Source organism: Coturnix japonica, chromosome 1 (assembly GCF_054131305.1).
Source record: "Coturnix japonica strain WE chromosome 1, WE-NBRP24, whole genome shotgun sequence".
NCBI classification, from domain to species: Eukaryota; Metazoa; Chordata; class Aves; order Galliformes; family Phasianidae; genus Coturnix; species Coturnix japonica.
Genome location: NC_140663.1, coordinates 155,119,239 through 155,140,019, shown reverse-complemented (window position 1 = coordinate 155,140,019; position 20,781 = coordinate 155,119,239). Strand labels below are relative to the sequence as shown.

The following is a 20,781-nucleotide window of genomic DNA, read 5'->3' as shown; positions in this document are numbered from 1 at the left end:
AGAACATAACATAAGAGCAGCTCAAGCGACAGCAGTTTAAAATCAGGTCTGGAGAAGCTTGTATTCAGCAAATTGGTTTTCCAACCCATCAGTCGGGAAGTTTCAGACCACTGGAAGAATAGCGACGCGTGGGGTTGTATTGATTTGCCTTTGCAACATCAGAGCTGCTCAGGCTGATCCAAACCTGGCAGCCTAATATGGAGTCCAGGCATAGCGAAGGAAAAGCTGACAGTAAAAGAAAAAGGGGAGTACCGCTGCCAATGGCAGCTGACAGAGATTGGTGGTATCTTATATAAAGTGACGTGTTTTGAGAACTAAGGTAGCAGTATTGGGATGTAATTATCTTTGCGTTTTCATTGAAGGGTTGGCTTGACATTTCTACCCAGGAAATTTCTGCAGAATTAGCTCAGCATGCATTAAAAGGATTAAATATTGACTAACTTGTCTCAAAATGTCATTTTAATGGATCATCTTCATGCAAGACGTATTTACCTAAAAATCTAAGCATGGATCAGGCTATGGCAATTTCAGTCTTTTTCTAGAGACCTCAAAGAAGACACAGCATTGTCCCTACTCAAGTTTTCAGGTAATGTGTATTGGGAGAATGATATTGGTGACAGGTATCATAGAAAGGCCTGGGTTGAAAAGGACCACAATGATCATCCAGTTTCAACCCCCTGTTATGCGCAGGGTCACCAACCACCAGACCAGGCTGCCCAGAGCCACATCCAGCCTGTCCTTGAATGCCTGCAGGGATGGGGCATCCACAACCTCCTTGGGCAACCTGTTCCAGTGCATCACCACCCTCTGTGTGAAAAACTTCCTCCTAACATCTAACCACAGCACAGCACAGATGTGCTGCTGGCTGGGAGTACGGAGAATGGGCAAATGTGGAGAAAGACACGTTGCCTCTGCAGTTGGTACTATGGCAAACGGCTTTCTCTTGGCTGAGTTCTGATGTTCACATCTGAAGGTGGTTATCAGATAATCATAGAAGACCTCAGGGGAAACAGAAGAAAGGAAAATGCAGCAGGTAGAAGGGCTCCAAATGATTTCGTTTAAGACAGTTTCATTCCAGGACTCCTGGTATGAAGGGAACACACCCATAATAGAAGATCTATTACATACAAGGCACGGTGGCTGGAAAATAAAGCTAACCAAGCTCTGACTGTGTATACTGCAAACATCTTTTACAACAGGTAATAGGCATTGCAAAAACGTTCCAAGAGTTGTGGTGCTATTTCCCAGAAATGAAGATCTCTTGTTGTTCCTGAAAGAGGAGCTCTAGTTCAAACACCAGTTAACTAAGGGAAGTCCTCCAGCATCTGTCACCCGAGAGGTCAGGCTGGATGGCCACGTTCTCTGCTGGCTTTGTAGCCTATAGATAGAGTCCCAGTGGGGAAAAAAATATCCTTATCTTGGTCCTTCTCACTGTAGCAAAAAGGATAGAAATGCAGAAGGATCACAAGTAGTCATTTGGCAGCAGTTACAGCTCGTTTGGTATTTCTACTGAAGAGACACAGACACGTTGCAGTCTGATTCCAGAGTGCCTTTGGAGCTCTTCCTTCCTCCTGTCAGAGCGCTGCCATAGCTCGCGCACTCCTGGTCAGAGCCGTTAACTAGTCAGCATGTGAGAATCGCAGCCAAGGCTGGGTTTGAAGGTGGTGGGAGTGCTGCTGTTCTCATGGAAGGGGTGGGTCAAACCAGAACATCTTTGCAATCTGAGGACACACCTCGAGCTCTCCGTTGGATTTTAAGTGAGACTCGGGGGAATTATGCCACACACACAACAACCGAGCCTGGCTGAAAGAGCAGCTGTTTCTCATAGACAAATACAGTTATGTTTAAACAAACATTTGAAATGGGGCAATGGGGTCTTCTGAAATAGAGGGCTCTTCACTCTCCTGAAGCTTTTGTTTTTGAATACTTAATACTTTCATTCTAAATCATATAGAAAAACGACTCTCAAGCATGCTGGCTAGGAAAACTACCTGGGAGGTATGACACAGGGGCATCCAACCCAAAAAGTACTTAATTATTTCCTTACAAATAAAGGTGAACATTGCTGACAGCTATGGATGTTGTATCCCCTGAGCACGCATACCTGCAGCTTTCTTGGGAGAATAAAAGGAGAGTTCAAATCTTCCTGGCAGAGGAAGCCCTGAAATGTGACTTTCTTACATTTTATTAGGGTGCCTGAAGCACTGAGAATTAGGATAAAATCAGGATTGCCAGCATAGGAAGAACAACACAATAGTTACATTTGTGATTATAGCTCAAAGGCTGGGGAGGCTGTTCTTACCAAAGATAACAATGACCTCATATCAAATCCACAAATAACTTTTGATCAGCCAATTCCTGCCTTCTCAGAGTATATTTTGAGAGAACTCTCCAGTTCCAAATGAAAGTGTTCCAGGCTTTAAGAGTTGGGGCATAGAATCACAAAATGGCCTGGGTTGAGAAGGACCACAATGATCATCCAGTTTCAACCCCCTGCTATGTGCAGGGTCGCCAGCCACCAGACCAGGCTGCCCAGAGCCACATCCAGCCTGGCCTTGAATGCCTCCAGGGATGGGGCATCCACAGCCTCCTTGGGCAACCTGCGTCACCACACTCTGTGTGAAAAACTTCTTCCTAATATCTAACCTAAACCTCCCCATCTCAGTTTAAGACCATTCCCCCTTGTCCCATCACTATTCACCCTTGTAAACAGCCATTGCCATTCCCCCTCATGTTTATATGCTCCCTTCAAGTATTGGAAGGCCACAATGAGGTCTCTGCAGTGTTCTCTTCTCCAAGCTAAACAAGCCCAGTTCACTCAAACTATAAAACTTCAGTTATAAAAACTAAGCATCAGCGAGTTTAGCAAATCAACACACAACCAGGAGTGATTATTAAAGATATACTTCCTACCCTTCTAAGCGCACATACATACCTACATGTGTTTATACATTTTAGGAAGAAAGGTCTGCACTTCAGCAGCGTGATTCAGATTACATCCGTGCCTCCACTGGCTGAATATAAAGTAATTGTTTCTGAAAACAAAGGCAAAAGAGAAACAGAAAGGATGTACAGATTCCCAAGCAGCCTTCTCTTCCTGTCAGAGGCCTGGAAAGGGCTGTGCTCTCAAATGAAAAACCTAATCAGCGTTTAAGACTGCCGCATAAAGGAACAAGCCTTTTTTGAACTGAGCTCTGTTACAAACCTCTGTTCAAAGGACTGCATAATTGGGCATCCCTGGCAAAATGAGATAATGTTCACGTATCATGATACAAACGTTCTGGGAATGATCAAAACATGAAAGAAAATGAGGTTCATATAGGCATCTTCTATATTAAATTGGTACGATCAGTGAGAAAGGCAGCTCCTATATTCTTCTCTTCTATTACCCTGCATCAATATTGTCAGTAGGCTTTTTGCTATTAGTACCAATGGAAACAGGTTCAGGCAACAAGAACTCAGAACCGTTTACTGTACTGATGGAAGAAATGAAACTCACAGAACAGGCTACTTAAGAAAAGTCTTTTAATTGTTATTAATTTCAGTGGTCATTTTCTTTTGTGTATTTCAATTCCAAACCAGCCATATACGACTTCGCTTCTAGGTTTCTTCCCTACAGAAATAAAACGTGTCAAGGAAAATATCAGGAAAGAAAATCTCAAGAAGGTATCATCCTTCTAAATACATCCTATTGTTATTATTTGATTAAGATGATTAAATGCTCTGTGTTGGGGTCATGGAGACTGGGAGTTTACGCTTGGCATTTCCTTTCTGATTCTGTGCTTTCTGACACAAGATATAACCCCCTATGGGAGAGGTTCGGGTCCATAAACTCCTGGTTTCTCTGGGGCAGGCGTGAGTACCAAGCAAGAGAAATAGCTGTCACAAACCAGCTTTCTGCTTCTTTATTTCTCAATTTCCAGTCTTCCCTTGGACGCACACTGCCTGAGGTGCCTCACACAGATCTCTTCTGTGGGTTGTGGGGAAAATGAAGGAAAGCAGCAGGCCGTAAGGCTCCTGAAGAGATGATACTAGACTGAATAAGAACAGTGTGAAACCATTTTCTTTCAGCTGTGTCAAATCCATTATTTTCAGCACCTTCATGAAACACAAGAAAACTGCTGTAAAGAAAGCACTGCACAAAACTTTGCGAGTGACAAAGACAAGAGGACACGATTCCCTGGATCTAAATGAGCATCTGGCAAATCAAAAGCATTATTACAGTAAGGACGTCCACATTGAGCTCATTATTGGCAGGTTCTTAACCAAGTCTAAGCTGCGGTAACACTGAAATAATCCTGAAGATATTTTCAGGCTGTTAGAAAACCTCTCTTTGTTTAATGTCAATTCCACTGCCACAGCTATAATGCAGCTGCATACATGTTGTCTTTCTCCATAACTTGAATGATTTTGTTCTTTTAATTTATTGAAACCATTCCGTTTAGAAAGCTGAACATTGAAGTGACGTGGATCATAAACATCCTCTTATCGCTATTACCATGACAACACGTTTCAAAGTAAGGTAACAACTCCACTGGAGTTACAAAAGCTGAGGTTACCAAGTTGCATCCAGTCTGAAAACTGGGTGAGGAATACCAAACAAAAAGACACTTTGTGATTATTAAACATTGGGTGATAGACTTCTTCTTCTCTCTGATACTGAAAGCACGTTAATTGTGGTGTATGAGACACGAAGAAGTGCACTGTCTCTCCAAAACAGGGAATGGGCTGATGAAGCTAACTGCTGATCTTTCATTAGAAGTACAAGATGAAAAGCAAACAAAAGTTGAAGAACTGAGTCTGGTGTAGTGCCAGGAGGCTACTACACACTGTGCTGGATAAAGAGAGGACAGAGAACGTGCACCCGAACGCAACACAATGAGACAGGAAGGGAGATGGCAAAGAAAGAGAAGGGAGGAAGTCCGTACTAACAATGGTTCTATCTGAAACAGTAGCATAAGACATGACTAAATAAACACTTGGCTTTCTAGATTCACATAGCATATGTTCATTTCTCCTGCAGCAGGTTCTCTCCATCTCAAGGAAATCAAAGATCTTCTTTAAAACTTCATCCCCTCATTGAGACAAGGTTATTCTGCACTATTTCATTCCTTACTCCTCAGTACACAACAGTCTCTATTCTTATCACAACGGATGCATCTGTCTGCTTTGTTGCTCCAGACATAAATTAAGTGAAATTGGAGTATGCAATAACCTGTGTTCTGGGTGCTGACTCTCATGGCGTGCTGTAAGGATAGTCTCTCCTTTTTCACTCGCGTGCAATCTTCATCTCACTCCTCTTGAAATGTGAAGCGCATCAGATGGAACTTGAAATGTGAGATAGCCAGCTTAAGACAATTAACACGTTTCTGATCTAGCAATTCTTATTTCCTTTTGGTTCCACACAGGATGATGCAGCACTTGAAATACCTGAGAACTGTAAAGCGTTGCAATGTTCATCACTGCTGCAGTTGACTCAAAGTAAAAAATGTCAGTGTCTATTGTTGAAAAGGTTCCGCTCTGTGCTCTCACGTTCGACTGTTACATAGCAAATGTACACAAACTGCATTAGCTTTGTGTTAAAAATAGATTTGGGTAGAATCTCAAGCCTTCCACCGAATCGTCTCTGCAAAGGTGGCCCATCTTTTCAGCAAGAAGCAGCCTAGAGGAAGCAGAAGAGGATTTGTTGCTTACTTGAGGACAAACTGATAACAAAGGTACTATTAAACACGATACTGATTCCTTACCTTTCTTTGGCTAAGAGAACAGACATTCCCACCAGCTTCGCAAACTCATCCGCTGTGAGAGAGCCCTTTTCAGATACCTATCAAAAAATACACACACTAATAAACAAACTAGAACATTAAAGTAGCAACTTGCTCAGGCCTAGCTTTGTGAATTACAGAACTGGTAGCAAATCTCTTGTGAAGAAACCTAATTTGCATTTTAAAAAGGGAGAGAATTTAAGTTGATTTACGATACTGCCACTGACTGTATTAAATCCCCAAACCTTGCTATTCCACCCTACTTTGTGGCCTATGAGTGGGATCACGTTCACACAGCAAAAGATTCAGTCTTGGGCTCAAAGCTTTAGTCCTGTTGTCCCAGTGATGCCAGTTGATACATGCTAAAGTGAAACATTCTCACACAGGTTGGTGGGTGGACATCTGAAATACAAAATTTCATGCCCAGGTTTATTACTGCATTGAATTTCCCATATTAACATATGCTGTATTAGCCTATGAATCAAAAATTCTCCCATTTTTTCAATTCTTCAGATTCAAGCAAACTTGTAAATCCAGGCGCAGTTGTCGTTTCCTGCTTCCTACATTACCAGGTGGAAAAGGGTTCACTCTGCATCGTCCTCAGCAGTCTCTAAGCAGTAGTTTCCCTTTAGCAGAAACTCCAATTAAATTAGGCCTACCTCGAGATTATATGACTAAATTTAGGTAATGGAAGTCAGTTATACAACTGAATATGGCAGATGGGTAATCAATTATTTTTCCTTCCCACTGCTCTCATCAAGAGCGACTTCCTCTTCAACTTCCATGTATTCCCACCTTCACTACTCATTCGAATCATAGAATTACCCAGGTTGGAAAAGACCTCGAAGATCATCAAGTCCAACCACAGCCTAACCATAGTACCCTAACTCTAACAGTCCTCTGCTAAATCACATCCCTGAGCACCACATCCAAACAAACCACAAACAGGGACAGCAACTCAACCACCTCCCTGGGGAGCCTATTCCAGTACTTATCCACATCACTCTCCTGTTTGAAACCCTGACTTGCTTTCACTTTTTCTCAGAAGTTTCATGTCAATGTGTATATTAAGCACAGGGTGCTTTAGGCCAGAGTTCTCATCTGTTCCCTTGCCCTTATGGGCTAGCCTTATTCAAAGCCTCTCCCTTATATTCTTCTATGAAATCAAAGCCCCATTTTATGAAAATAAAATAAAAAGGCACCTCAGTAATAAATCCACCCCAATAATAAATCCACTATCTGTTGCTTTTCACGGTTGACATCATTTCTTAAGCAAAGGCTTTTCTTTTCAAAGAGATAAGCCCTCTTACTGAAGGTAACACATTAATTAGAAAACAAAATAGAAATTAGAAAAAAAAGTAACTAGGTAATTTTTTGGTAAACATAAGAAAAACAGGAAGGACGAAGATATATTGGAAGATGTGTTACCCGATCCATTCTATGGGTCTACGAATCAGCCTTTACGCAGTGTTGTGAAAAAACACAAATTCACATCCCACTAGAAAACGTGCAGGAAAATGCACCAATTTAATGGGATAACAGCACTTTAAACAGTCAAGAGGGAGCCAGATCGGGATCGTCTGCCATACTGAGCAACTCATCTAACGCTTTCCTTCCTCAATGAACCTGGTTTAATTCTCTATGTACCGCTTTCCACGTGAGTGCTCTTCACAGCCAACTCAGCTGTTATAAATACAAAGTGCTAGTTTATGAAGCAAGACAAATCAAACAAGTGCCTGTCTAACATTTAAGGACTATTTTCACTACCTTCACGCACATTGTGTATGGTGACTGAAGCCCACTGTTGGTAAACTGTTTAATATATGCCATGAATTTCATCCTATGGTGCAAAGATTTGGAGGAAGGTTAAAGGTTAACGAATTTTGAAAAGAGATGGAAAAATGCTTTATTCCTTATGGAGAAAGCAATGACCGAGATTACTGCCTGCATCATAATTTGAAGATGAAAGGTGCCATTTAAGTATTATTGTTAGAAGATTTTAGAAGTGGAACCTTTTGTATTTGAAAGCCTCAAAAGGAAATCCTGTACTTCACATTTTTATACCTAATGTGTTTAAATTTCCCCAGCATAATCAGAACACTGAAGGAAATGAAGCTCACTTACTGTCTCTAAAGCAGAAGCAACCATTTCCTCTTCATTGTGAGACTGGAGCTCAATCACCATCACACCGCTGTCAAATATCTGAAGCCTGAAATCAGAAGAGAGAGGGTCAAAGTAACCAAAAACCCCCCACACATCACTGATAGCCACGCTGCTGACACATCCACAATGACAACCGCAGTACAAAATGAAAAAAGGAAAGACTGTAAAATGAACTGCAAATTAAAAGCATCTTAGAAATACAAAGAGATTGGAAAACACAGAGCGCATGCTTGGGCTTAGATAAGCCATTTTCCCAATATGGGAAAAAAATAAGGTTGGAATTGAGAAGAATATAGTATTCCTAGCAGACAAAGTAAAGCGTGGTTACAACTCATATTTAAACGTAGCGTGGATGTTGGTGCATACAGCAGCACCTGGATAATTTTGTTTAAAACAGAAGTTCCACATATAAAATACTAACTATATAAAATAGTCAGCTAAGCACTGACTGTGACTTCTGAGTACCATGTTGTATAAATACATCTGCCGTACATCTCTTACCGTAGTGGTAATTTCAGCGGCTCCAGCATCTTACAAGCATTTACTAAATCTTCTGGCGAGAGCAACTAGGAATAGTAAAACACATTTATTTACAGCATGCATTTCCAGTATCAGCATAGCACCAAAAGAAACAGTTGCTACAGTGACAGATAGAATATACACCAGGCTACTTAATTTTGTTCTTTTTTTCCCCCTTCATATTGTCCCATCTATTGTATACTCCTTCCTGTTCCCTTACTGCTTTGTTTGTTTCTATAATACTCATTCTTACCCTGTTTACTCAGAGAACTGATGCATTTTGGGAAAAAAAACCCTCATTCTTTAGTATTCCCTGGGCTCAGTTTTCTTTCCAGATAAAGGTGAATTTTTCCCTCTATATGGTACTATGTAAAGCAGCATACATTACTATACTATTAAGTATAGAGAATATATAATCATTATGTGGAAGAAGGAGAAAGGAAAAAGGTAAAAATCCCTGATTCTCATAAAGAGTTCACTTCACACTCTTACGTAAAGTGAGCAATTGGTAGGGAATACTTTCACCATTTTTCTTGAGCTACCTTAGCAAGAATGTGCACTTCATACAAAAAAAAAAAAAAAAAAAAAAAAAACCAAACCTAAGAAAAACTAAGCATACTAAAAAAAAAAAAGGGGAATGGATTTAAACTGAGACAGGGGAGGTTTAGGTTAGACATTAGGAGGAAGTTTTTTCACTCAGAGGGTGGTGACGCACTGGAACATGTTGCCCAAGGAGGCTGTAGATGCCCCATCCCTGCAGGCATTCAAGGCCAGGCTGGATGTGGCTTTGGGCAGCCTGGTCTGGTGGTTGGCGACCCTGCACACAGCAGGGAGTTGAAACTGGATGATCATTGTGGTCCTTTTCAACCCAGGCCATTCTATGACTCTATGATGATTCTAGGAAAACCAACTTCTCACCTCTAGTCCTCGTGCACGGTTTACCAGACAGTACACTTCTGTAAGTGACATGATTCCTCCTCTCTCCTGTGTAAGCACAAGACTGGTAAGAGAAATAGTATTAATCTAGTAAACACAGTATCTTAATTTGCATTTGACTTTTTGAACAGCTAAAGCAGAGAAGCTAATCATGGCCTTTAATGAAAAAGCTACCCTGTCAATACCACCACTATTTCTAGAGGTATTTAGAATTTGTAAAACATTAATACCATACCCAACGATTGAGACCTAGTTATATTTTAAAGTGACAGGAAGAAGAAATTTAGATATATTAAGTCTATCAATACATTTTCATTTTCCAGGCAGCATGTCTGATCACAGTAGGTGGCACATTTCTTAAACAAAACATTCCATACACTTCTTAGGAGATACACAGATGCTGAAGTTTCAAATGTGAGTATAGAATTCTGGCAAGAATCCAGAACTCTCTAAGAGCTTCAGATAAATTAAAATATGAGATATTATGTGATGGAGAATAAGTACGTAATACTTAAACAGTTTAATGAAAACATACTTATATATCCAAAGCTTGTACTGTTTTTCTATCTAAACAAAAAAGTAGTATTCTGTGGCAAAGGAATGAATACAGAGCTCTTCAAATAGCAGAATGGCTGCTAATTTGATCTACCGAATATCACCAATAACTCAAGAATCAGAAGCTGAGAAACCATTTCTCCAAAAAATATTCTTACGCTTCACATTTACATTTTCTTTCTTGGAGAGACTTATGTAAGCAGTGAATAAGGGGCTGTGCTGCTCCTTTAGGAGCTTTACAAAGAGGCACAGTAACACACTTTAATCAAAACTCAGCACCACAAAGAAAACCCCATGGCAGAATTAGGTACGTTACCTCTAATGGTGTCTGCAGCATTCCAGCCAGTTGCTTTGCCAGCTGCATGTGGTAATGAGTCCCAGATCCATGTGTTTCCCTAGTAACTGGATTGGCTATGCCCATACTCAGCAGATATGATTTGAACCTAATAGTCTAAACAAATAAAGAAATTAAATGCGTATCAGCTGCTGAATTACTCTTTTAAAGGACTTTCATTTTACTACTACAAGACAGTTTTGGTGAATTAATCCAAAGAACTTACTACCAATAAAGTCAATGACTAGCAAAGTGAATGGCAGACTAACACAAAACAGAAAACTCTCATCATCCACCACACAAAGGCAGTAAAATCAATGCTTTTAAGAAAGGGCCAAAATAAAAGTTAACACCAAACTCTTAAGTCTCTTTAACTAAACACACAAAGTATTCTTTAAAGAACATGTTTTATTAAAAGGATGGCTTGTGCTTTACATGGGGACATTTCTGTTGCTTCTAAAAACAAAATTCATTTACCTCATCCTCCGTGATGTCACCTTGCTTTTCTTTAATCTTATTAGCAATCGACTTGGATAACTCCACCATTTCCTTCGCCTACCAAGAAAGGCCCACAGATAAATCAGTTTGCAGGTCATCAGGGAAAACTTGTTTAAAACTGAGAAAACAAGCATAAATCTACTTGGACAAGTGACACGTGCCATACCTTCTCCATTAGCTTACTTAGGTCCTCAAAAGCCTGAAAAGATAAACAAGACATTTCAGATCAGTACAATTACAGCATTCAACTTCACAGAGACAATGTGATACCTCAGCATACCTATTCAAGCTAATTGTACTCCTTTACATTACTAAGTTATAATGTGATATATTACAGACCACTGACTGCTTTATGAGAATTGTTCCATACACGTATACAAAGAAAAGCCATGCAATCCATAAACAACAAGGAATGAAGGAAGAATCACACAATTGTGCACTTTTTTTAGCATGAATACTAGTTCAATATGGTCTCTGAAGTCCATACAATGGGAAAGAACATTGAGAGGCTAAGACACAGGAAAGATTAAACAGACCAAGTTAAATATGGTCTCCTGAATGTTGGGGGAACATTTCTTGGTGGTAAGAGCTGGTTTTCTTCAACCAAATGAGTTAACGCTCACTCAAGAAGATCTATTGCTTCTGGACAGCAGCAAGCCAGCTGTAATGCTACAAAACATTCTTCCTGACAACGCAGTTTTACTTTATTGAGTGGATGCTTCTAAGTTAGTAAGAAAGACTGTAGTTACTTAAAAATGAGCAAGGAAGATGATACAGACTTTGATTATTATGCTTAAGCAGAGACACCGTGTGTCAGTATCTTTTCACTTCAGCATCTCACACAACAGAATAGTGATGCTCCCATAATTAACACAAAACAGTTAAAAAAAAGAATGTAATAATATTCATGAGACAAACGATCAGATCTATATGAATTGAGATGTAAAAAATTGATTAAAATCTTCTGAAAACTCTAGCTGTTGGACCTAAAAAGCATAATATACGCTAAAGCAGGTAAATGCTTATTTTTCTCTAGTCTGAGGAGCTTTACTGCTGTCACAGAAGTATGCAATAAACTGGACATACAACACAGGAACCATGATTATATGAAGTCTATTAAGCTTAGTAAACTGCTATGGTCTCAAGTACAATAATTCTGCATTTTCAGGCCTAAATAAAAAGATATATTTATTTTGACCACAAGGAAACAAAATGTTAGTAAATATATATTTAAAAGAAATAAATTTGGTAGGGAATACTTTCACATTTTTTCTTGAGCTACCTTAGCAAGGATGTGCACTTCATACAAAAAACAAAACCAAACCTAAGAAAAACTAAGCATACTAAAAAAAGGGGGAATGGTTTTAAACTGAGACAGGGGAGGTTTAGGTTAGATATTAGAAGGAAGTTTTTCACACAGAGGGTGGTGATGCACAGGAACATGTTGCCCAAGGAGGCTGTGGATGCCCCATCCCTGGAGGCATTCAAGGCCAGGCTGGATGTGGCTCTGGGCAGCCTGGGCTGGTGGTTGGTGACCCTGCACATAGCAGGGGGTTGAAACTGGGTGATCATTGTGGTCCTTTTCAGCCCAGGCCATTCTATGGTTCCATGCTGATTCTTGTTTCCTAATCTGCCAAATTCGATTGTTTACAATAAAATTCTCAGTCTTTGGTATAATTTAAGTTCTTCTACTGTACTTGTATGACATCAACAAAATTTTCTGACAAGGCTCTTCCCAGCTTATTTCTCATCAATAAAACCTGCATGAAACCACTGTTCACCAAAAGAACCCTCGCTTTAGCTCAATAAACATTATGTTGTGTGTAACTCCTCCTCTGCCTGACTCACAGAGGGCAGGCCTGGAAACAAAGGGGAATGTGCACACACCTAACAGGAACTTCCTCAGATAAACAAAAGGCTAAAGAACTGGATCCTTATCAGCAGCGAACAGCAGACGCAGGAAGCCTTTTTCTGGAAGCCAGGGCACCATTTTTTAAATTAAGTCATCTATAACATTTAAAGCTGGAGGAAGGCAGGATTTCACAAGTCATGATTTGCCTCCGTTCATGCAACACTTACAAATGGATTTCGATTGCTCTCTGAAAAAGCTACAAACGGAAAAAATAATCAGACAATACCTTTTGAACTACACACACACATATAACCACAAAGCCTTTTGAACTACGCATAGAATTTCATTCACTATGTTCTTCATAAAAAAACATTGTAGCAGTATCTGCAACAGCATGCTGCCCACAAGCTACTATGTAACTATGCATCAGAATATGCAGCATGCTTTTTATTGGGGCACAATGAATCCTGTAACGCTTTGCCATTTTAATCAATCTGTTGTAGATGGTTTATGAGTAGTCCCACATCATTCTGCCCACAGAGGCTGTGGATGCCCCATCCCTGGAGGTGCTCAAGGCCAGGTTGGATGGGGCCCTGGGCAGCATTAAAGGGGGAGGTTGGTGGCCCTGCCTGTGGTGAGGGGGTTGGAGATTCAAGATCCTTGAGGTCCCTTCCAACATGGGCTATTCTGTGATTCTGTGAATCTGTGTATCACTCTCTATTACCTGACAGAACCAGATCTTTTTAGAGGATATTACTCCCAATACATCTGAACAGCCTTCAGTGAAGAAACAAATTGCTTCTGCTGTCCATCAGCATTGACATTTGCAGGTCAACTACTGCACTGTTTCTGGGATAAAGGACAGTATCCATCCTGCCAACACACCTTGCACAGATACCCGTAACTTGCTGAAGCCTAGATAATTATGGCGCTGTAATCATAAATCTAACATATAAAAACTGAGCATTCATGTGATGAAAACATAACTGCACCACAATTACATGCACCTAGATCAGCATATTTCTCTAAATACATATTAGATTTTCTACTGAAACCAAAATTAGCTAAACAAAGAGGAAAATTACACTTGTAGTGCTCTCTTTCTGTAGAAGTCTCTGCATGGAACAGGCTGCCCAGGGAGGTTGTGGATACTTTTGAGGCCCTGGGCAGCCTGATCTAGTAAATGTGTATGTTTGGTGGCCCTGCCAGGCAGGGGGGTTGGAACTACACGATCCTTGAGATCCCTTCCAACCCCGGTCATTCTGTGATTCTATGATTCTGCTTCTCTTGATGAAAAGAGAGTGAACTCAGACTTGTAATTCCATCAAAATAAATCTTATAAACACACAGCAGCAGTTCTGAAGAACAGCCTTCGTGAAAGGAACTGTGTATGTGAAGTACCCTTACAAATATTGAAAAGGCAGTTAAAGAAAACAAATAATTGTAAAATCTACACTCTTAATCAATTCAGATGCCTCAACAAAAGCAATAAACAATCTCAGCTGCCCCTAAAAGAAAGTGTGAATGAACAAAAATAGCTCCTACAGATGGTTGACCTTGAAACTTCAGTAGTATTTACCTCGGAAATGTTTTTGTCAGTCTCTTTTCTTTTTGCCTCTAGTTTCCTTTCGATCCCCACAATTCCTACAGCCCTTATTCTTCCTGCCTGGAAAAGAAAATAAAGCAAGGAATCAAAATAGGAAATGCTCAGTTTTCTCATCCACCTCAACATGAAAAAGCTTGTGTCAGAACACAGAAAGAGTTCCTCCAAATAGCCAATAATATACATACAATGATTCATATATTTCTTTACAGTATTTTTAAAATCAGTGTCAAAAAATAAACATGTATAAAGCGAGTATAAAGCTGCTGTCAGATAGGCAGATAACAGTTATTATATTAAAGCTATTAACATGAATATGCTCAATAGTCTGGTTTAGACTGAATGTTCCACTTTATCCCAATTAAAGCCTCCTGAGTTCATGTGAACATCTACAATACAGAGCAATGCAAATATATGAATGCTTCCAAACACAATTACCTCAAGAAACCTGTGTTCTACATATTCATCTGTACAATATATTCATACACAGTTGCAATATACACACATTTATCAGAGTTTTTAATCTAGAAGTATGCAGACAGATAAAAAAGAGAATCAAACTGACACAGATATCCCCCAGAACAACTGCCCAATTAGAATATAAATATAAATCAGACCCATACAGTTCCCAAACATAGAAAATTTATGCGTTACATATCTGACTTCTGGCCACAAAAAACAGAAAAGAGATCGCCAAAAACCTTCTAGCTTTATCAAGTCTTTCATGCTGAATGAAAGGAGGGAGGTGGTGGAGTCACCGACCCTGGGGGTGTTCAAGGAAAGACTGATGTTGTGTTGAGGGACATGGTTTAGTGGCAGCTATTAGTAATAGGTGAACGGTTGGACTGGATGATCTTTAGGTCTTTTCCAACCTTGTTGATTCTATGATTCTAACGTGTTATTACAGAACTGAGCTCAAGGCAGGGCACACTCAAGGAAGATAGGCCAGAGGCAGATGCAGTATATAGAAACAGCATTCATGGAAACAAAATTACATGAAGGTTCTGAATTCAAACTAAACAAAGCAATATGAGACACACACAAGAATGCCAGAAACGCTGCTCCTACCTGTGGATCCTTGTTAACCTGAATGGTCTGTCCAGAAGGCATGTTCTCCCATCTCCTTTGTGTAATTTCTTCTGAGAATCGCCTAAAAAACTGCAAACATATAGGAGTGACAACAGATGTTTCATAAGATATGCAGAGTATGTCTGGTTATCTTAGCTTCTTGGCCAACAAATCACTATAAGAAGAAGCATGGTGATAACTACACATTCACAGCACAACACTCTTTTCCAATCTCCAAAATGGTAGAGAAGGAACTACTAGTCAAACTACACGACTAGTTCCACTGTAAAATACTTTTTGAGACAATTAAAATGTTCCAAAGCACATCGGAATTAATAATGGCAAGGTTTGCTCAAACGCCTGCTTTTAAAAGGAAGGAAAGCTGATCAATATAATCATTAACAACCTGATAATTGAATAGTATAGAGACAACCATGAAGACTTGTTTAAAGCTAATAACAGAAGGTGGCATTAATTGATTAGCTAATTTTAAGCAACCTGCTCACAAAGAAATGCAAGTGAGCCTGATGAAACATATACATGTGAGATATACAGAAGACACACAGACATCTTATAAAGACACCTCTAATTCAAGATGAAAATCTGATTTTCTGCAGTGAAATGGCCTGGCTTTCTTCTGTTTCTCAGAGTTAAAGTTGCCTGGCTCTCCACATGGGGATTTTATACTGTGACATTTCTTTACATGGGACAATTCCTTTTTTTCCCCCACTTTTTAGCATCTATTGCATTTTGAGATCAGAAGTTGGTAAAGCAAAAGAAAAGAAAGAAAAAGAATGAAGATTTATAAAACACAACGAAACAAAGCTCTAAAGCAATGAGAGAACTGATTAGGATTAAGCTGCTTGATTCAGTGGAGAGGTACAAAGAAACCCCTTTTACTCTATTAACAGTAATAGATTGCAAGGTCATCATTTCTGGAAAATGATTTGTTCCACTTAAAAAATAATACACAAAGAATATGGTATTACTGAGTCTACCAAAAAGAGGAGACATTTTTGGGACTCTATTTAATCAAAGCACAGAACCCTGAATGCTCGCAGTGTTTGCTTTAAAAAAGGATGTACTGAAAAAGCTCCACCTCAAAAGTCAACACAGAAAGATCGTGGAAAATTATCACTATCACAGCAAGAGGAGAAAGGAATGTCCAAAGCTCTGATGTACTGGGATCGCGTGGTACAAAACTTACCTCAATTTGTCCATGCTCTTTGAAAGAAAGTTTTATGTAGGAGTATTTGCTGTTTTGGAATGGGCCAGGCTCTTTGTTTGGAGGAGCAGGATGAAGATGAGCTACTATTTTGGCACTAAGGAAAAGTGAAAGCAGAGAGAAAATACAGCTTTTTTTATTAACTAAAAAGAAAACCAAACCCTCTTCCTATAATCAAAGTTATCTGTCTATTCAAAATCTGCACTAGTGTAATCTCATGTAAGAACTAAAGTACATCAAATAAAACTAATTGTCAAGCGGTACATTTGATTTGGCTTTTGACTTGCCATGATTGCTGTCCAAACACACTAACTCTGTCACAGGAAAACAGAAGATCTCAATATTCTGTTTAATCTGTCTGCTTGTATGTGTCACTTGCAAGCACTGTACCTGAGTTAGTCCAAAATCAACATTCAAAGGTAACGCGCATGGAAATAACAGCCTCAAATGACACTCACCACCAAAACAAACCTTGAGATAGCATTATTTTAGGAATATACTAGGTCACTATCACAGCATGGGGAGCAAGTCTGCCATCCCCAGTTCATTTCACAAATAGGTTTTCTTTCATAGTTCTTTATTTGCCTTCTTCAGTGTAAGGGAACTACCTGATCTCATCTGACAAAAATTAGCTTTCCAATTTAGATTCAGCAACAGTACTGTGGTACTGATGACTAATCAATGAAATCAGCAAGCTGTAACACATATTTTGGTGCTTAAAAGATAATTCAACCATTTGCATCAAACACCACTTTGCCATGACTTGCTTCTGCACTTGGCCTTCAGAAATGCTGGGCTCTATGACTGTCAATGTGGAAACATGGGTTACAAACTGAACCTAACACGGATGGTCAAGTAATCTTGGATTTATCACATGACCCATGTGCAATAACTATCAGTGTGAGAAAACCAAAATGTTTATCATAGGATCATAATAAAATCATGGAATAGTTTGGGTTGGAAGGGACCTCAAAGCCCATCCAGTTCCAACCCCTGCCATGGGCAGTGCCAGCAGCAGCTCAGGCTGCCCAGGGTCTCATCCAACCTGGCCTTGAGTGCCTCAAGGGATGGGGCACCCGCAGCTTCTCTGGGCAGCTGTGCCAGGGCCTCACTGCTCTCTCAATGACAAGTTTCCTCCCAACATATAAGCTAAACCTCCCCTCTTTTAGCTTAAAGCCATTCTCCCTTGTCCTATCACTATCTACCTGCGTGAAAAGCTTTTTAATCACCTTACCTTTTTCCTATCCCAGCTGCTTGCTCTTCAATAAAGACGACTTGAGACAGAGGTATAGAAATGCAGCATTCCTGGGATTATCAATGGAAACATGAAAGAAATTAAAGCCATATCCTGACTATTCATTCCCTTAAACAATTCCTTTTCTTTCCCCATTTCATAAACAGTACAGATTTCTACAAGTGCTGTCAGTGGCACTTCGGATGAAATACAGTGTTAACACCCTCAGTGCTGAACACCCTCTTTCACACCATAGTTTGGTGATCAGTGGTTACTCAGAATGCAGGAGACCTTACAGTCCCTCTTTGAAGCTTTCTCTTCCATCAGCCACAAAGGTGTCCCCAACACCAGGTTACAATGAATACTGTTTCGAGGTCCTCCCGTTAACAAAACTGTTCTTTGCATGGAATGATTAAATACACATTAAACTGGAGCTTGTAAGTATTCATGCATGAACCCCTACTAATGAGTAAATCTCTCACAGGGGAAAAAAAAATCATGGCTTTTACTTCCTGTTTTAGACTATTCTGATTCTTCTCTTACTCCAGATTTTACAGCCAATGTACAGGAGAATTGTATTTGTAAAATGCCAACATAAATGTAGGAAAAAAAAATACTATTAAGAAACAAAGGTATGGAAAACAAGAGAGTCAAATTTCATATAATTGTATAAGATTATACATAATATCTAGATTTTAAAACAATCCATTAATTTAGTTCACAGTTAGAAAGCTATGAATTTACCCTAAGTACAAGGACTTCACGCCTTGCTGGTGAGAGAAGCAAGAGAAAGTGATACCAAAAGAGCAACGAATTAAAAGTTCTGTGAGGATATGAGGGCAACGTGTTCATTTGGATATACTGTTCTACTACTGAGTGTTGAAATTATGCATGATACTGTGATTTATCTGTTTTTTAGCAAATTCTGTGATCTTTGGAGAGTACAAGGAACCTTGTGGTTTAGGTTGCATGGGGAGAAGAAACAAAGGCCATCTGTTTGTTGAGGAGAAAAAAGGGGATCTGAACAGTTGTTAGACTTGCTGAAGCTGTCATATAGTGTTACTCCAGGCAAACTGAAAGCCTGACTGAGAAGATAAGAAGCAATGCATATTGCCTTAATGCATATTGCCTTACAGGAAGATGCTGATGAAGAAGTCAGGGGGGTGAATTACAGAGACAGTTCAACACAGGTAAATTATCTCACTTTGTCTGTGCCAAAAGAAATAAAAGATAATTATAATTACAGAATGGCCTGTGATTTAGACAATCAGCCCCTGACTTAACAGTAACCCCCAGCTGGGACAGGCTCTCTGGATAAAGCATTTTAAAAGCTTCAACTAAAAATAGTTCTGCTGTTCCTGAACAATCCCTACAGAAAAGTATATATACATATTTATAACATATATATATATATATATACACATATATATGTGTGTAAGTTGCATGTAAGTTATATATGGCAACCCTGCTTATGGCAGAGGGTTTGGAACTTGATGATTGAAGTCCCCTCCAACCCAGGCTATTCTATGGCATACATATATAAGCAGAATCAGGTGAAAGAATATTCCTTGAACATAATCTTCTTTGAGCCTGATTTCTGTGAAACAAAACATGGGCTACATGTGTGGGACAAAACAAACACAGGCAAAGCTGTGGTGGTGAGGCACTGGAACAGGTCACCTAGAGATATGGTGGATGCCCTGATTCTGTAGACTCACAAGACAGGGCTGTACCAGGCTCTAGGCAACATGACTAAGCCGTGGATGTCTCTGTTCATTGCAGGTGAGTTGGACTAGATGAGCTTTAAAGGTCTTTTCCATCTCTAAGGATTCCATGATTTCTTTTTCATTTTCAAACTCCATGTTGCTTGATGTGAAATTTACAACTGAGTGACATGCAAGAGCCAAAAGTGGGACTTACATGATTCTTCTGATCCCTCCATATCAATCTGTGTGTGCTCAGCAGTAGAACTCCACTATCAAATCTCACCTAAGCAGGAAAAATAAAAGAGATAAGCAACAAATGTAACCACTCGGTCGCATAAATAAAACATAAAATCACTAAGGTTAAAAAAAAAACAACCAAGATCATCAAATCAAACCGTGAACCCATCACCACAGTACTCAGCTTGGAAACATCACACGTGAGCACGGGGTTGGAATAAGATACAACAAGCCAATAGTTTGAGTTTCATTTGCTGACTAATAAAAAGTACAAGTTCTACAGAGACACAAAGCAACCTATTGAGAAGGTGATGCAGACAGAAGACTTCAGGCCTACCAAAGAGAAGCGTTCCTTCTATCTGTTTTTACTGTTTAAGAAATATTTCACTGATTACTAAGCAATAAGGATTGAGGAAAATCTGTGTTAGCAAATTGTTTCCTACTTGTAGGACTCGAAGGAAGCTTTTATATCTTCTTACAAGGGTATGCAGCCATTCTGATGGAGATAAACAGGGAAACCAAGAGCCTCAGCACAGGCTGCGAACTGAGGAGGCGGAGCCAGCAGCCCTGGAGGTGGATGTGGCACTGAGGGACGCGGTCAGCAGTTGCATTAGGGATGGGCTGTTGATTGAGCAGGCGACCTTACAACTCTTCCAACCTTAATGGTTCTGTGATCCTTAAAGCCAAGCCCTGTCACACCTCGCAGCACCGCCTGCCCGTCCCCCCCTCGGCCCGGAACCCACAGCATCACCCCCCGTTCCCCAGCTCTCCCTCCCGCACTCCGGGCCTGGCCGCGCCGCCAGCCGCTCCCGTCACCTTCTCCTCCCCGTCGTAGAGGCGCACACCGCGCTGCTGGAGCACCAGCGTCTCTCCCAGCTCCAGCAGCCCGCTGGTCCAGGAGAACCGATCCATGGCGGTCCGGGCGGAACTCTCCCTTCCCCAGCAGACACCAGGCCGCAGCCACCGCTCTCGTCCGGCAGGCACCGGGCGAGCAGGGCCCTGCCCCAACCGCTCCAACCACGGCGGCGCGGCGCCCTCCATCGGCAGCCTGAGGAGCGGCCGCCATTTTGTCTCCGCAGCGCCCTC

General features: G+C 40.4%; 1 protein-coding gene across 3 annotated transcripts; it reads right to left on the bottom strand.

Moving 5' to 3' along the window:
* Positions 1-3,508: 3,508 nt before the first annotated feature.
* VPS36 (vacuolar protein sorting 36 homolog) lies at positions 3,509-20,701 on the bottom strand. Of its 3 annotated transcripts, none has more exons than XR_014942143.1 (14): positions 20,512-20,701; positions 19,673-19,741; positions 17,753-17,823; positions 16,501-16,615; positions 15,294-15,383; positions 14,202-14,288; positions 10,937-10,969; positions 10,750-10,827; positions 10,255-10,389; positions 9,366-9,447; positions 8,430-8,494; positions 7,890-7,974; positions 5,748-5,824; positions 3,509-5,662 (listed from the first exon to the last, which is right to left on the bottom strand). XR_014942143.1 is itself a non-coding variant. In XM_015851879.3 (14 exons), the coding sequence occupies exons 1-14, from the start codon at positions 20,605-20,607 to the stop codon at positions 5,569-5,571; spliced, it is 1,161 nt and encodes a 386-aa protein (XP_015707365.1). In that variant the 5' UTR covers positions 20,608-20,701; the 3' UTR covers positions 3,509-5,568. The 3 variants fall into 3 exon arrangements, 2 of the variants coding, with proteins under 2 accessions (XP_015707365.1, XP_085392371.1); XM_015851879.3 differs by having other exon boundaries at positions 9,366-9,431; XM_085536245.1 differs by lacking the exon at positions 20,512-20,701 and adding an exon at positions 20,139-20,250 and having other exon boundaries at positions 9,366-9,431.
* Between the last annotated feature and the right edge of the window lie 80 nt (positions 20,702-20,781).

Excerpts from the sequence above, each read along its gene's own strand:
- VPS36 (XM_015851879.3), bottom strand. The coding sequence starts at position 20,607 with ATGGATCGGTTCTCCTGGACCAGCGGGCTGCTGGAGCTGGGAGAGACG. Across the intron at positions 16,616-17,752 it reads GCAGCTGGGATAGGAAAAAG|TGCCAAAATAGTAGCTCATC; the intron begins GTAAGGTGATTA and ends ACTTTTCCTTAG. Across the intron at positions 15,384-16,500 it reads AAGAGCATGGACAAATTGAG|TTTTTTAGGCGATTCTCAGA; the intron begins GTAAGTTTTGTA and ends ATATGTTTGCAG.